Raw genomic sequence first — 16,539 nt, 5'->3', positions numbered from 1 at the left:
GCGGCATGTGGGATCTTCCCGGACCGGGGCACTAACCCGTGTCCCCTGCATCGGCAGGTGGACCCTCAACCACTGCGCCACCAGGGAAGCCCTAGTCTGCTACTTTTGATGGAATATTCTGTATGTCTGTTAGGTCCATTTGGTCTAAAGCGTAGTTCAAGCCCAACATGTCCACACTGATTTTCTGTCTGGATGATCTACCCATTGTTGAAAGTGGAGAGGACTTCCCTGGTGGTCCACTGGTTAAGACTCCACGCTTCCAATACAGGGGGCGTGGGTTCGATCCCTGGTCAGGGAACTAAGATCCCACATGCTACGCAGCAAGGCCAAAAAAATAAAAAAGGAAGTGGAGAATTGAAGTCCCCTATTGTTATAGTATTGCTATCTATTTCTCCCTTCACATCTTCTTCCGGGTATTTGCTTTACATATTTATGTGCTCTGATGTTGGGTATATATATATTTACTAGAGTTACTTCCTCTTGATGAATTGATCCCTTTATATCATCTGATATAAGTACAACTACCCCTGTACTCTTTTGGTTTCCATTTGTCTGAAATATCTTTTTCCGCCTCTTCACTTACAGCTTATGTGTCCTTAGAGCTGAAGTGAGTCTCTTAGAGGTGGGTAATTTGTTGGGCCTTGTTGTTGTTTTATTTTTTTTTTTTGATCCATTCAGTTACTCTATGTCTTTTGATTGGATAATTTAGACTATGTTTAAAGTAATTGTTGATAGATAAGGACTTATTGCCATTTTATTAATTGTTTTCTGGATATTTTGCACGTCCTTTGTTCTTTTCTTCTTCTATTACTGTCTTCCTTTGTGACTGGATGCCAAAGCAGTATGTTTTGATCCCTTTCTCATTATCTTTTGTGTATCTGCTATTGGCTTTTGCTTTGTAGTTACAATGAGGTTTACATAAAACATAGTTACAACCATCTATTTTAAGCTGAAAACAACTTAATTTTGTTAACATACAAAAGCTCAACACTTTTACTCCCTCTCCCAACATTTTATGTTTTTGATGTCACAGTTTACATATTTTTATATTATATATCCACTAACCAATTATTGTAGTTATGGCTATTTTTAATTCTTTTGTCTTTTAACCTTTGTATTAGAGTTATAAGTGATTTACACACCACCATTACAATATTAGAGTATCCTGGATTAGACCACATATTTACATTTACCAGGAAGTTTTACACTTTCATATGTTTTCATGTTACTAGTTAGTATCCTTTCTTTTCAGCTTAAAGAATTCCTTTACCATTTCTTGTGAGGTAGGTTTAGTAGTTATGAACTCCTTCCGCTTTTGTTTGTCTGGGAATGTTTGTATCTCACCTTCAACTCTGAAGGACAGCTTTTCTGGGTAAAGTATTCTTATATTTCCTAAAAATAAAAGTCCAGGACCAGATGGCTTCACCGGTGAATTCTACCAAACATTTAAAGAATTAATTCTTATTAAAGAATTAATACCAACACTTCTCAAACTCCTCCCAATAAATGAAGAGGAGGGAACAGTTCCAAGTTCATTTTATAAGGTCAGCATTACCCTGTTACCAAGGCCATACAAGGATACTACAAGAAAAGAAAATTACAGGCCAATATCCCTGGTGAAGATAGATGCAAAAATCCTCAACAAAATATTAGCAAACCAAATTCAACAACACATTAAAAGTATCATACACCATGATCAAGTGAGATTTATCCCTAGGATGCAAGGATGGTTCAACATATGTAAATTAATAAATGTGATATAACATATTAACAAACTAAAGGCTAAAATCAAATGATCATCAATCACAGATGCATAAAGAGCATCTGATAAAATTCAACATCTTTTCATGATAAACACTCTCCACAAATTAGGTATAGATGGAATGTACCTCAACATAATAAAGGTCAAATATAACAAGCCCACAGCTAACATCATACTAATAGTGATCAAAAGCAAGAGAAGGATGCCCTCTATTGCCACTTCAACATATTCAACATAGTACTGGAAGTCCTAGCCAGAGCAATTAGGCAAGAAAAAGAACTAAAAGGCATCCAAATCAGAAAGGACAAAGCAAAATTGTCTCTGTTTGCAGATGACACAATCTTGTACACAGAAAACTCTAAAAACTGTTAGAATTGATAAATGAACTCAGTAAAGTTGCAGGATACAAAATCAACATACAAAATCAGTTGTGTTTCTACACACTAACAACAAACTATCTGAAAAAGAAATTAAGAAACCAAACCCATTTACAAGAGCATCATAAAGAATAAAATACTTAGGGGTAAATTTAGCCAAATCTTTACATCTGTACAAGGAAAACTATAAACTATTGATGAAAGAAATTGAAGAAGATAAAAATAAATGCAAAGATATCCCATGTCCATGGACTGAAAGAATTAATATTGTTAAAATGTCTATACCACCCAAAGCAATCTACAGATTCAATGCAATCCCTATAAAAATTCCAATGGCATTTTTCACAAATATAAAAAAAAATCTCAAAATTTGTATGAAACCACAAAAGACCCTGAATGGCTAAAGTAATCTTGAGCAAGAAGAACAAAGCTGGAGGCATCACATTTCCTGAGTTCAGACTATACTACAAAGCTATAATAATCAAAACAGTATGCTATTAGCATGAAAAACAGACATATAGATCAATGGAGTAGAATAGACAGCACAGAAATAAACCCACAGATATATGGTCACCTAATTTTCAACAAAGGTGCCAAGAATATACAATGGGTAAAGGATAGTCTCTTCAATAAAAGGTGCTGGAAAAACTGGATATCCACATGCAAAATAATTAAATGGACCCTCATCGCACACCATGTACAAATATCAACTCAAATGAATTAAAGATCTAAATGTAAGACCTGAAACCATAAAATTCTTAGAAGAAAACATAAGCGGAAAGCTCCTTGCCATTGATCTTAGCAATGATTTTTGGGGTTTGACACTCAAAGGAGAAGCAACAAAAGAAAAAATAAACAAGTGAGACTACATCAAACTAAAAAGGTTTTGCACAGCAAGGGAAAAGAATCAACAAAATGAAAAGGCACCCTATGGAATGGGAGAAAATATTTGCAAGCCATATATCTGATAAGGGGCTAATTTCCAAAAAAATAAAAAACACTTACAACTCAATAGCAAAAAATAAATAAATAAATAACTCAGTTGACAAATGGGCAAGGGACCTGAATAGTCATTTTTCCAAAGAAGAAATACAAATGGCCAGCAGGTACATGAAAAGATGCTCAACATCACTAATCATCAGGGAACTGCAAATCAAAACCACAATGAGATACCACCTAACACTTGTTAGGATGTCTATAATCAAAAAGACAAGAGATAAATATTGATGAGGATGTGGAGAAAAGGGAACCCTTGTCATTCTTGGTGGGAATGTAAATTGATACAGCCATTTTGGAAAAAAGTATGGAGATTCCTCAAGAAATTAAAAATAGAACTACCATATGATCCAGCAGTCCCACTTCTGGGTATATACCCAAAGGAAATGAAATCACTATCTTGAGGAGATATTTATACATCCATGTTCATTGCCACATTATTCACAACAGCCAAGATATGGTAACAACCTAAGTGTCTGTTGATGGATGAATGGATAAAGAAAATACGGTATATATGTATATATAAACAATGGAATATTATTCACTCATAAAAAGAAGGAAAGCTTGCTATTTGGGGCAACATGAATGACTGTGGAGGGCCTTATACTAAGTGAAATAAGCCAGAGAAAAGACATAGAAAGATAAATACCATACAGTATCACTTACACGTGGAATCCAAAAAAATGAGGGGGGGGGTTGAATTAAAAGAAATAGAGTAGAATGGTGGTTGACAAGGACTAGGGGTGGGGGAAATGGGGAAATGTTGGTTAAAAGATACAAACTTTCAGTTATAAGATAAATAAGTTCTGAGTATATAATATACAGCATGGTGACTATGGTTCATAATACTTGTATACTTGAAATTTGTTAAGAGTAGATCTTAGGCATTCTCAACAACAACAACAGAAAAAGTAACTGTGAGGCGATGAATGTGTTAATTAACTTGGTTGCAGGAATCATTTCACTATATATATATATACATATATATATATACATATATATATATATATATATATACCTAATCATCACGTTGTACACTTTAAGTGCATTACAATTTTATTTGTCAATTATACCACAATAAAGATGGTGGGAAAAAAGAGGCTGTTTCCTGCAAACAACTGGAGTGTGGGGCCAGGGATAGAAACTGTTGCCTCAGGCAGGGATGGGCAATCTATTGGGTCCAAGCTCTGCCTTCATGCCTGGAAGCTAAAGGAGAGTCCAGGGGGCTCCAGGCAGGAAGAGGCCCTGGCGGGTCCTACTGGGATCAGGATGGGGTTCTTCACACACTCCAGTCTAGCCTGAGAGCCAGGGTCAAGAATGGGTATTAACGTAATGTTGATTCTGGGCCCATGAAGAGGCCCAGAAACAGGCTGGAACAGGACTCAGAAGTACAGACTTTCATAATCCTGTGCCAATCTGGGCCTCAGTTTCTCCTCTGTAAAGTGGGGCTATGAATCCTGGTCATGGGACCCCAAATGAGATCCCACAGGAGGAAGCAGGAGGGAATTGTTTGAGGATATTCAAATGCAAAGTTCACAGCTCTGGGAAGTCTCCAAGCTCAGGACAAAGACAAAGAGCTTTTTTTTCTCTCCTCTCTTCCCCTTTCCCACCCGCTGCCTCATTTCTCAGCCATTTTTCCTCATTCTCTTTTACTCTATGGCCATCCATCCAGTCCTTCCTGCTTTCCCTTCCCTTGACAGTTTAATAATTTAATAAGTACTGAGCCCCAGGGTGAGGGTCCGGGGCTTTGATCTCAACTGTGGGAAAACCAGAGCAGCCTTGGCCTGTCTGGGCTGATTTATGGCCACCTGCTACGGTTTGTGTGTGTACGCTGGGGGAATTGGCACCCACGGGGAGCAAGGAGCCACCTGAGAAAGCTTGGCTAGGTTGGGACTGAAGGCCCTGGCTCTGAGGCCTGCAGAAGCCACATGCACATCACAACACAGGTGCCAGGGCCCCACCTCTGTCCACCTGGGAGCCACCTGTGACAGGCAGAGGGGACATTAATTATCAATGATGTCCCGGGGGTAGGGTAGAGCCAAGAGCTCAGGGCCAGCCCTGCCCTGCTCACCTGTCTCTCCTCCTGGCTCTAAGACCTCAAGGCCTTGGGTGGGACACAACTCTCAAGGGAACACTCACACATCAGCATGCTCACCCCCCACCTCCCAAGAGGCCCACCCTCCCAGTGTGTAGCCAAGCTCCTCCAAGCCAAGCCACCTGGGTGCCTCAGTGACCACTGCCCCAGAAATCACAATCCTCTGACACATGTCAGTACCAGTAGTCCCTCTGCATCTCCCTCTCCACCTCCAAATCTTCAAGTCGAGCTTCTAAAGGATTTCCCAAATCAATCTACTTGCCTGGCTGCTTACTGCCCCGTCCGGTAGAAGCCACACCTCTCCTGCACTGGAAGACTGAAGCAGCCTCCTGCCTGGCCCTCCCCTGCCCCTCTCTTGTCCCAGAGCTTTCTAAGGCATCTAAAAGATCTTGTCACTCTTCCGTTTAAAGCCCTTCAATAGTTCCCCTCGGGACAGCACACATCACAGTTGGCACGATCATTCGTCCCCCTCGGGTGTCCCTCTGGAATTAACTTCTGCCAAATCCTGAGAGCATCATCCAGCAATGTCAGAGACTTGAGACCTCATTAGCACCTGGTCCAATCCAGCTGTGTGACCTTGGACAAGTCACTTCCCCTCTCCAGGGCTGAGCACTCCAGATATGAGCTGAGAAAGGAGGTAGGACAAAATGACCTCTGATTTGGGCCTGATGTTGGAAGTCAGTGGCCACCACCCCTTCCACCAGCCCCATGCACACACCTGACCACCTGCCAGCCCTCTCCCTTCACGGAGAATGTATTCAAAGGGAGCATTTGCTGAGAAGAACAGGGTAAAAAAAGGAAAGGAAAGCAGACACAGAGAAGAAAGGCTCCAGGACCCTTCTGACGCTACGGACTGATGTCTGAATTGGATGAGCGATTCATGGGCCATGAGCACCTCAAGGGCAGAGACGATGCCCAGTACTCACCTTCCAATTCTCCATGCCCAGCACCAGGCCCAGCACAGAGGGCACTGACACATGAAGTGAATCAGCTGGAGCATCCTCTCAGTTTCAGTCAACTCTGATCAGGGCAAAGTGTCTCCTCTCCTCACTCTCAGGGGCACCTGGACACCCCCACCTGCATACACACCCTGTCCCATTCCGTGGAGAAGTTCAGCCTTTCAGTAGATGCCAGGGAGAGGCTGGGGCAAGCCAAGGGGAAAGGTGAAGGTGAAAGTCAGGAGCGTGTGGAAGTGCCACCACCCTAATCATAAGACAGCACCCACCCCTGGCAATGTTCTCCCTTTCCTGTCCCCATCCCAACCTCTGGAGCAGCCAGCATGGCATTCTGGGGCGAGAGAGGCCAAGAAGGCCATCCAGAAAAGCCAGTAGACATACTTCCCTCCCCTCTCCCATCATCCCAAGAGAGTCCTCTCTCCTCCTCCTGCCTCCCCCCCGACACAGACAGCCTGCGGGGCCAGCAACTTGCCTCCATGGACAGAGAGGCAAGGCAGTGGCCACTTAATGATTTTCTGCTGAAAGTTCCGTGGCCTGGAAGGCTGGGATCACACAACCGGGACTCAGTCCCTGAGTCAGCAGCAGCGGTGAGCCAACACCCAGCTCCGTCCTCAACAGGGGATTGTGCCAGGCCCCTTCCAGGAACAACCTTCAATGCGCCCTCCACACCCAGCTCAGTGCTCTCAACTAGGAGTGGTACTGCCCCCTCTGGGGTGCTTTTAAAAATATGGGAAGAGTTATTTATTTTTTTAATGACAGTGACATTTAAGCTGGCCAGTGACATTTAATAGTCAGGGATGCTACAGGGAGATCAGCTCGATGCTTTGTGACCACCTAGAGGGAGGGAGGCGCAAGAGGGAGGGGATATGGGGATGTATGTATATGTATACCTGATTCACTTTGTTATACAGCAGAAACTAACACACCATTGTGAAGCAATTATACTCCTATAAAGATGTTAAAAAAAAAAAGAGTGGATATATGTATATGTATAACTGATTCACTTTGCTGTACTCCTGAAACTAACACAACATTGTAAATCAACTATACTCCAATAAAAAAAATTTTTTAAGAATTTAAAAAAATTAAAATAATTTTTTTAAAAGTCAGGGATGCTAAATGAATAGTTCCACACCCAACATGGCAGAAGCACCCCCAGGAACATGAAGCCAACCCATACTCATTTTCAGGTCACTTCCCTGGTCATTTCACTTCCCAGACCCCCAAGACCAGGTGAAGTTCCCCCAAGTTCCCTGATCTTCTGTTTCACAGCCCTTATTCAAATGTAACTGCTTGGGTAAGGAACTAAAGAAAGAGTTGACGGAACAGTTAAAGTAGTGCCCCCCGCCTCAACGAGGTAGAGCCTAACTCTCTGCCCCTTACTGTGGGCTGCACATAGGACTTCCTTTCAAAGAGCGCAATATGGGGAGAAAAGTGCACCTTTAACTTTACAGTGGAGAAACCTGCCAAGCGCTACCTCAGCCTTGTGATCAAGGTGAGCATCCACAGTGATAAATCATGCTGAGAACACACACCGTTGATATGATGCAACTAAAACGGCACTTCACCTCTATGGTCTTTCTCTCCAAAACCTATAACCGCAGTCTAATCATGAAAATAGCAGAAAAATCCCAGTGAAAGGACAGTCTACAAAATACCTAACCAACACTCCTCAAAACTGTCAAGGTCATCAAAAACAAGCAACGTGTGAGAAATTGTCACAACCAAGAGGAGCATAAGAAAACACAACTATATATATATAAAACGTGGTAGCTAAAAATATACTGGGGTATCCCGGATGGGATCCTAGTACAGAAAAAGAACATGAAGGAAAACTGAGGAAATCGGAGTAAAGTATAGACATTAGTTAATAACCACGTTATCAGTATTGGTACGTTAATGTCACAAATGTTCCATACACATGTAAGATGTTAATAATGGAGGAAACTGGGCATGGGCTATGTCGAAACTCTCTGCTATTTTGCAATAATTCTGTAAATCTAAAAGTGTTCTAAATGAAAAGGGGTTTTTTGGGGTTTGGGGGTTTTCTTAGTGGTAGCGCCAAAGTCAGAGAGATCTTGGCTAGAATCCCAGCTCTGACTCATACCAGCCACGTGACCTTGGGCAAGTTACTTAACCTCGCTAAGCCTCAGTTTATAAATGGGGCTAATAATCATACTTACTTCACATGGTTGTTTTAAAGGTTAAATGAGATAATAGGTGAAAAGAGCTTAGCACAGTCTCTATCTAGCACATAATATGTTAGTAATTATTATCATACTCCCATTCATTTGTTCATTTGCCATTTCTTTTCCCAGCTCCATGGAGGGAAAGCTCCATGGCAGCGAGCCCTCATCTTTTTGTGTTCCACCGTATCCTCACGCCTAGGAGAAAGGCTGGCTCATCATTGATGCTTAGCATGTTTGTTAAACAACAGAATGAGCCTCCGCATCAGAGCATCCCTGGAACCCCAACTCTCACCCTGGGAGAACTTCAGTTCCGGAGCCCAGCGCAGAGCCCAGCCTACTCCAGAGCTGCAGCTAGAGCAGAGAGAAAGCCAAAGACTCTACCTGCCTGCCTGTGACTCTTCCTCTTCTACTGGCCCTGCTTTTCTCTTTGCCCCGCCCCGCACAGGCATCAGCACCTGCTCATTTCCCAAAGCAGCAGGATCTGAGTAATGACCTCTGATAAACATCTTTTAATAAACCCTGTAGCTGGATCTGTCATCCAGAAGCTATATTCTCCCCCCTTCCCACCCTCGCCCCCATCTCCTCCCACTTCCTGGGCTGGCCCACTAGTGCCTCTGGTCTCACCAGACAGGCCCCCAAGCCCCCAGGGCCTCTGGACTCTGGCTTGCTGGGGAATGGCCAACAGGCTGCCTGGGCTATTCCATAAACCTGACCTTCACCACAGGCCTGCAGTCTCAGTGGCCCGGTCTGGCCTGGCTCTGCCTGTGCCACCCAGCCTGACCGCTGGCCAGTCCACTTCCCTCCAGCCCTGCAGGCAGTTTTCCCAGGCGTTACCAAGGAGACCACTCGCATCCTGACCAGGGTTGCCAAAGCAACCAGATCAGGGAGAAGCAGCCCCTCAGCCTCCAGCCCCTGGGTGTGCAGGACCAGGAGTGAGAGAGTCACAAACCAACAGGAAATAGGCCCAGGCAGCTGGCATATCCAGATGGAGGCATCCCTGTCATCCCCTGGGCAGTGCCCCACTCCTGTCCTCCTTCCTCCTGCCTTTTCCTCCTTTTGTTACTGCCCTTGCCTGTACTGTCACCATCTTGCGCTCTGTGATTTAGAGCCAATGCCTGGGCCTCAAAGTGCACATCTTGTAAGTGGGCACATGCCATCTCAGAGGGTCAGGGAAAAGAAAGCCCCAACATGCAGAAATTCCCCCCAAGGCCAATTTTCTCCCTCATGGGCTTTGGTGTCCTAGATAGAAATCTCAGCTCTGCCATTTCCTAGTTTATTGTTTCTGGACAGCATTCTTAATATACATGTGTCTCAGTTTTTGCACCTATAAAATGGGGATAATAACACCTACTTCACATTTATTGAGAGACTAAATGAATTAATCTATGTGAATGAACCTAGCATAGTGCCCAGCATCAGGATTTGTCCTTCTTAAAAATCCTTTTTTTTTTTTCCTGATGTGCAATCGCCCTGCTGACCATAGCCATTGGTCAGAAATGCTTCCAGATTCACCCACGGGAAAGCCTAGATGAGGTTGTCAACTTGGCTGTCCCACCCAGCCCTTTCAGCTTGGCCTAGGACAGAAGCCCTGTAGCTCCATTAACCTCCCAGCAGCTCAGGATGCTTCATTCCCTCCTCCCCCCTCCTCTGCTGATGCTGCTGTTTAAAGGAAATCACTACACTCCTCTGCTCAAAAGCCACCCATAGCTCCCACTGCCCACAGGATCAATCTAAACTCATCCTGGAATCCAAGGCCCTGCAAGAATCTGGCATCAGTCTATCTTCAAAGATTGATCCGTTCATCTCCCCACTGGGGGGGGGCCTCACATCCCAGGTGGGAGGGACCGCTCACTGTCTCTGTCAACACCTTGCATTTTCCTGCCTCCGTGCCTTTGCTGCCATGCCCTCACCAAGATGCCCTTGAAAAGGTCCATTCCAAATCTCCATCCAGCTTTGGGCTCCCCTCCTCTGAGAAGCCTGATCTCACCAACTCCAAGAGTGCCAGAGTGGGTCTGTTCTGAGGCCCCACAGCCTGGATAATTCTCAGACTTTGAGGTATATCAGAATGAGCTGGGGCTCTTGTTAAACATGCAGGTTTGGGAGCCCCATGCCCAAGGTATTCTGAGACAGTAGATCTGGTCTGGGGGCTGGGAACCTGCATTTTAGATGTGCTTTCAAGCTGATGCTAATGCTGATGCAGGCAGTAGAAAAGCCTCACTGTGAGAAACACTGGCCCGAAGAAACAGAAAGTTCCCTTGAAAGTGTCTGATGACTGGCTGATGGGTCTACATGGCCAAAAGCCCTACAGAGGAGGTGGAAGGGGCAGGGGTTGGGAAGGAGCATCAAGAACCCCATGGTACTCCCTTTCCCTCCTTTGGGGCCCTGTCCAGAGGCCAGGAGATTGCTCTCCAGTTCCTTTCCTACAATGGAAGACAGAGCCCACCAAGAGTGAATTCTATAAGAGCAAGATATATAGTGGTCACAAGAGTGAACTCTAAAGTCAGCGAGACCTGGGTTTGAATCCCAGCTCCATCAGTTACTAACTGTATGGTCTGGGATTAGTCACTTAACCTCTCTGAGCCTTTCTTTCCCCATATATAAAATGGTGACAATGATACCTCCCCCTCAGGAGGTTGTCAGTAGGATATTAATAGAAATAATCTACATGGAAGTACTTGGCACACAGTAACCACCCAACACGGTGGCTGTTATAAATTTTTTTTTTTTGATTAACAATATAGGGTTCAAAGGTCAAACTGAATGAAAACCCAACAGGGTGTGCAGGACAGATGCTCCGGGTTCAACATGGGGGCTGTCTCAGCCCCGCTTCTCTGAAGTCTTGCGGGGGGTAGAGGAGGCCACCAGCCCCCACCCCTTCACCGTGCCAGGTCTGTCTGCTGCACTGCGGGGAGCAGAGAGATGGATGAGCTCACCTAACCTGCGTCATGACAACTACGGGTGGAGCCCAGACAAGGGCTGTGGGTTGGCCAAAGAATGGAGGCCTTGAATTTCCGATTATGGCAGGCTGGGTCATGACATTGAAGACTGTTGATAGGGGCCGGGCGAGATGAAAGGCATACTTTAGGAGGATCCCTCTGGCATCAAAGGAGGAATGGGAGGCAAAGAGGCCAGCTACTGCAAGATCTGGGAGGAGGACCCAGATCAGGAAAGTAGCAGCAAGGTTGTGAAGGCTGGAAAATGGCTCGGCCCTTGTCCTAGGAGAATGCATCCCCCACCGCTGGCCTCAGGGAGCAGTGAGGAGATTCAGGGTCTGCAGAAAGTTCCTGTAGCTCACACCGGTCCACCTCAAAGAATCAAAGCTCCCTGGCCAACCTTAGAAGCTCCTCCCTCTGCCTGCCGGGAGCCTCAGCCACCATGGAAAAGAGACTGAAGACAACAGGTGTCTGGCTGGTGTCACACCCAGCCAAAGCTGGATGGAGACAACCTCCCTACATCTGTCACAACCAGTGGCTTTGTGAAATGTCCAATTCAAAAGCACCAGCTTTGAAAAGATGGAAGGTTCACTCCTTGGTATATACCCCAAAGAAAACAGGTGTTCAAACAAAAACTTATACACAGATCTTCACAGCACAAAAGTCCCAATAACCAAAAGGTGGAACAATCCAAATACCCATCAAAAATATCCATCAAGGGTTTCCCTGGTGGCGCAGTGGTTGGGAGTCCGCCTGCCGATGCAGAGGACACGGGTTCGTGCCCCGGTCCGGGAGGATCCCACACGCCGCGGAGCAGCTGGGCCCGTGGGCCATGGCCGCTGAGGCTGCGCGTCCGGAGCCTGTGCTCCGCAGCGGGAGAGGCCACAGCAGTGAGAGGCCCGCGTACCGCAAAAAAAAAAAATATCCATCAACTGGCAAGTGGATCAGCAAAATGTGGCATATCTATATAATGGAACATTATTCAGCCACAGAAGGGAAAGAAGATACATGTTACAACACGGATGAGCCTTGAAAACATTACGCTAAGTGAAAGAAATCAGACTCAAAAGAACAAATATAGTATGATTCCATCTATATGAAATGTCCAGTATAGGCAAATGCCTAGAGGCAGAAAGCAGATTAGTGGTTGCCAGGGATTCAGGGGAGGGAGTAATAAGGAATGACTGCTTAATGGGTACAGGCTTCCCTTTTGGGGTGATGAAAATGTTCTGGAACTAGACAGAGGTGGTGGTTGCACAACATTGTGACTGTACTAAATGCCAGTTAATTGTATACTTTAAAACGTTAAAATTGTGAATTTTATGTTATGTGAATTTTACCACAATAAAAAAAAAAATGACAGGAGGTGGCCTATCCAACCCCCGTCTATGGGTGACCACTGGGACTGAGTCGTCCTCCCCATAGGCTTTCCTAGTTACCTTTCCCCCAACACTTAGCACCAAGCAGGCAGGCACTCAGAAAGAGATGGGGAAGGAGGAAGATCTTCATTCCCTGTATTTGTCTCCATGACACATGAATCCCCTGCCCCAGTCACCCTGCGCCCATCACTGAGAACATATACACACACTCACTCATCCCACCTCCAAGCCCTTGCTGCACGCCCCTTGCCCTACCCTCCTCTCCACACCCTAGGACTCTCGCTGCACCCCTGACTCTCGCTGCCTCCCTGACCCCCCATTTCTGACCTCTGCCCACACATATCTGGGATTTCAACAATCCAACCAAGCATTTGATTCCATTCCTTCCCTCAGCCCTACCTTATCAAGTAGATCTTCAGTCTGTGAATCTACAGAGATGTCATGAGCCCTCACCTCTGACCCAGGCACATGGCAGCTCCTCATAACTGTCTGTTGGTCCTAATCCCAGAGCTATACCTTGGACCTCTCCCGTGGACACTCCTATACCAACACTGTTCAGACCCCAGTGGGAATCACCAGCAGCGGAGTGAGGTCAGTGTGTCTCTAGGAAGAAGACCAAAGTCTACCACCTGACAGGTGATGGACGAGCCTCATTTCACGTCAGCCTGACAGCCAGACCAATCTTAGATCTCTAATGAGTCTCAGGGTCCCTGTTATGCCAGGTCCTTTCCAGTTGTTTTAATTAAAATGGTGAGAAATCAATAGATTGCAATTATGGAAGGAGAAAAAAAATCGAGAGTTCCCTGCCTCCCACCAGCAAATTTCTGGATGCACACTGATAAGAATCAGAGCTGAAAGCTGTCCCAGCAGAACTCAGGGTGAACAGTCTTAGAATCACAGCCAGTATCAAGGTCATACCAATAAAATGGGGATGGAATTCTGGATGACCACTGATGTATCAGAGAAGACTCCTAGGTCAATGCTGATACAGTTAGAAAGGAACTTGTGAACATTAAAACCATCACAGAATAAAACTGATGGCTCTGTTAGGATGGGGAAAAGTCAGGCTGAGAAGCAGGATAAGGGGACCCTGGATGAAGGAACCCATGGGCAGCCTTCACGGCATGCTCTGATCCTTCATCTCAGGCTTGGAAGGAGCTGAACCAAAATTCTCACGGCCACCTAGGTGTGTGGTTAGGGACAGAGGAGAGTGGATTCTGGTAAGTTGAGCCTGAAGGGAGATGGGCAGTGGGAGGGAGACTGCCGGCAGGGAGAATTTCTCCACCATTTACTCCCACTGAATAAGAACTGATCTCTGTAAACCAGGGAGGCAGCAAAAAGGGGCCTTCCCAGGCCAGATAGGTGGGGATTCAGGCAGAGGAGGAGGCTAGGGTGGGAGCAGGGACATGGGAGGGCCTCAGACCCTCTCCTGCTCACCCTCCCTTGCCAAAGACCCCAAGCCACAGAGACCTCACATCCCCCCAATCCCAAACTTTAGGTTAAAAGGGGTGCAATTATGGAGGCCTTCTCTGGGCTTCCCTAGGGTCATGGATGGAGCACAGCCTTCTTGGGGCAGTTGGTGAGCATTCAAGCACCAAGTCAACTCACCGGTCCCCAGCTAACCCCTGCCCTTGAAGGACTTAGTCTGGCTTTGCCACCTTCTCTTGACTGACCCACTGAGTAACTGGTCAATTCACTCTCCCTTTCCCTCATTCTTCTCCCTTGTAAGGGAGGACATTGAACTGGATGACAACCACGGGTTCCTCCATCATTAGAAATCTGTTTCCAATGCTCAGAAACAGTCTTCATATACCTAATACTTACAGCTGATTATAAAAAATAATACTTGTTTATTGTAGAAATTTTAGAAAAGAGCAGAATATAAAAAAGAAAAGAAAAAATCTCATGTGATCTCACTACCCAGAGGAAACAATTAACCTTTGAGAAACTTTCTTTCAAGGGCTGTCTGATTTTTTTTTTTTTTTTTGCATTCATAACATTTTAACAAAATTGGGCTCTTACAGTCTACACAACTTTGTATGCTGCTTTTTACAGCTGTCATTATGCTGCTGTGAGCACTTTCCGAAGTGATCAAATATTCTTCAAAAATACTATTTTAAAGATTGCATAATACTCCACCGAGAGGATCCAGCACGATTTCGGTGCATTTAGGTTGTTTTCCTAGTGTAAACAACACTACCATGAACATCCTAGGCCTAGCACATAAGTGTTTGCCTGCATTTCCATTTTCTTAGGATCAGTTCTTCAGGTGGAATCACCAGGTCAATGAAGATGATATTTTAAAAGGTCTTGACAGGTACCGCCATATTAATTTCCAGAAAGACACAACAAACCCGTTGGTTTTCCTGAGCCAAGTGAGAGCTGAAGTTCTGAAAGGGTTGGAGTTAGAATGCAGGACGGCGGTCCCGCCTCTCCTCCTCTCCCCGACTCCTGAAGGTTAACTGTCCAGCAAAACAGAGGACAGAATTCCAAGTCAGAAGATACAGGTCTGCAGCCTAGTTCTGCCTCTCTGGCTTTGGGAACGTGAAACAAGCATTCGTTCTCCTCAGCTGTAACATGGGCATGATTAGCTCTGAGGACTCCCCAGAGCAGTTTCCTTGCCCACTTGAAAAGGTATTTGTGAAAGTTCTTTGTAAACTTCAATGCTTTGTCAAAGGGCATTACTGGTATCCTTCTCATAAGCTGGGGGTCAGTGGGGGTGGGTCTCAAGAAGTGGGTTGTTCTTTGTGAAAGCCCAAGGGCTTCCCTTCCTGACTCTTAGCCATCAGAATGCCCAGCCAGTGCTGGCTGGTTTTGAGGGTGAAAGAAAAGGAGCTTCCCGAAGGGAATCTGTGGGCTCTGAGGGCCTGGGAGGACCCAGGTGTGTCTTCCAAAGGTCAGAGACAGCACTGAAGAGTTAAAGTCAAGAACAGGGCTTGGGGCCTCCCTGAGGGTGCTGGGTGGGTCGAGGGACTTGGAGGGCAAAGACCTTCTCGGTAAATGTTACTCTGTCTCAAGGCTCCCAGCCCCTCCTTTCTAGAGTTTCAACTGGACATCTAGCCTTTGGGGAACCAGAAAACAACCTGATTCAGTGGATACAAAAAGTCAGTAGCTGCAGAGGACTCCAGAGGCCACCGGCTCTGGCCCCTTCTTCCAGGCTGCTGTTAATCTGTCCTGGATTTTTAAGACCCTCCAATCGGAAATGCAGCTAGTGCTTCCAGCATCACCTCTCCAGCCATGGGCAGATGAAAAAGGAGACGATGGTGCTTCCCTTGGGAAGCACAGCTGGCCAGCCTGAGCATCCTGCCACACTCCCCTACCCACCGGGCAAATGCCCTTCCTCACCCCTGCACGCTCGCCTAGGATCATGGCCTGAGGGGACTCCGGTGACGTTTCTGGTGCTGGCTGGGAGAACTGCGTAGACCCCACGCAACGGCATCCTCCCTGATTTTCACCGTCATCACTAGCAGCCCCCCACCTCCAGCGCACCTCCATGGCCGAGGTGCATCTCCCATCTCCAAATACGCACAACAGGTGGCACCTGCCCGGCCTCGCCAGCCACACCTCTCCACCTCTCCCTGCCCCTCCGCCTGCGCCCCAGTCCTCCAGCTGCGCCCGGCCCCCGCGGAGCCTTACCTTTGATGTTTTGGGGGTGGCCCCGCGGCGCCCGGCTCGGGTTTCCTCGGGGCAGAGAGGGGATACTGGAGAAGTTGTTACCCATGGCATCCGGCCCCAGGGGGCTCGGCGCTCGCGGGGGGCAGGCGAGGCTGAGCAGCAGAGGAGGTACGGTGTGCAAGTGTGTGCGCGCGCCGGCGCGCGCGCCGCCGGGGGAGGGCCCTGGTGGGGCTGCGG

General features: G+C 46.4%; 1 protein-coding gene across 1 annotated transcript in view; it reads right to left on the bottom strand.

The window, feature by feature from the left end:
- The window catches only part of NEURL1 (neuralized E3 ubiquitin protein ligase 1), a 77,313-nt gene extending 60,812 nt beyond the window's left edge, over positions 1–16,501 (bottom strand). Inside the window, exon 1 of the mRNA XM_007470434.1 lies at positions 16,324–16,501. Within this exon, the coding sequence (XP_007470496.1) occupies positions 16,324–16,408 (85 nt within the window). The 5' untranslated portion in view covers positions 16,409–16,501. The remainder of the gene's footprint in view (positions 1–16,323) is intronic.
- Positions 16,502–16,539: the final 38 nt, after the last annotated feature.

Source organism: Lipotes vexillifer, unplaced genomic scaffold (assembly GCF_000442215.2).
Source record: "Lipotes vexillifer unplaced genomic scaffold, Lipotes_vexillifer_v1.1 scaffold916, whole genome shotgun sequence".
Classification (NCBI taxonomy): Eukaryota; Metazoa; Chordata; class Mammalia; order Artiodactyla; family Lipotidae; genus Lipotes; species Lipotes vexillifer.
Note: the sequence above shows the minus strand (reverse complement) of the source record. Positions and strands in the feature narration are given on the sequence as shown.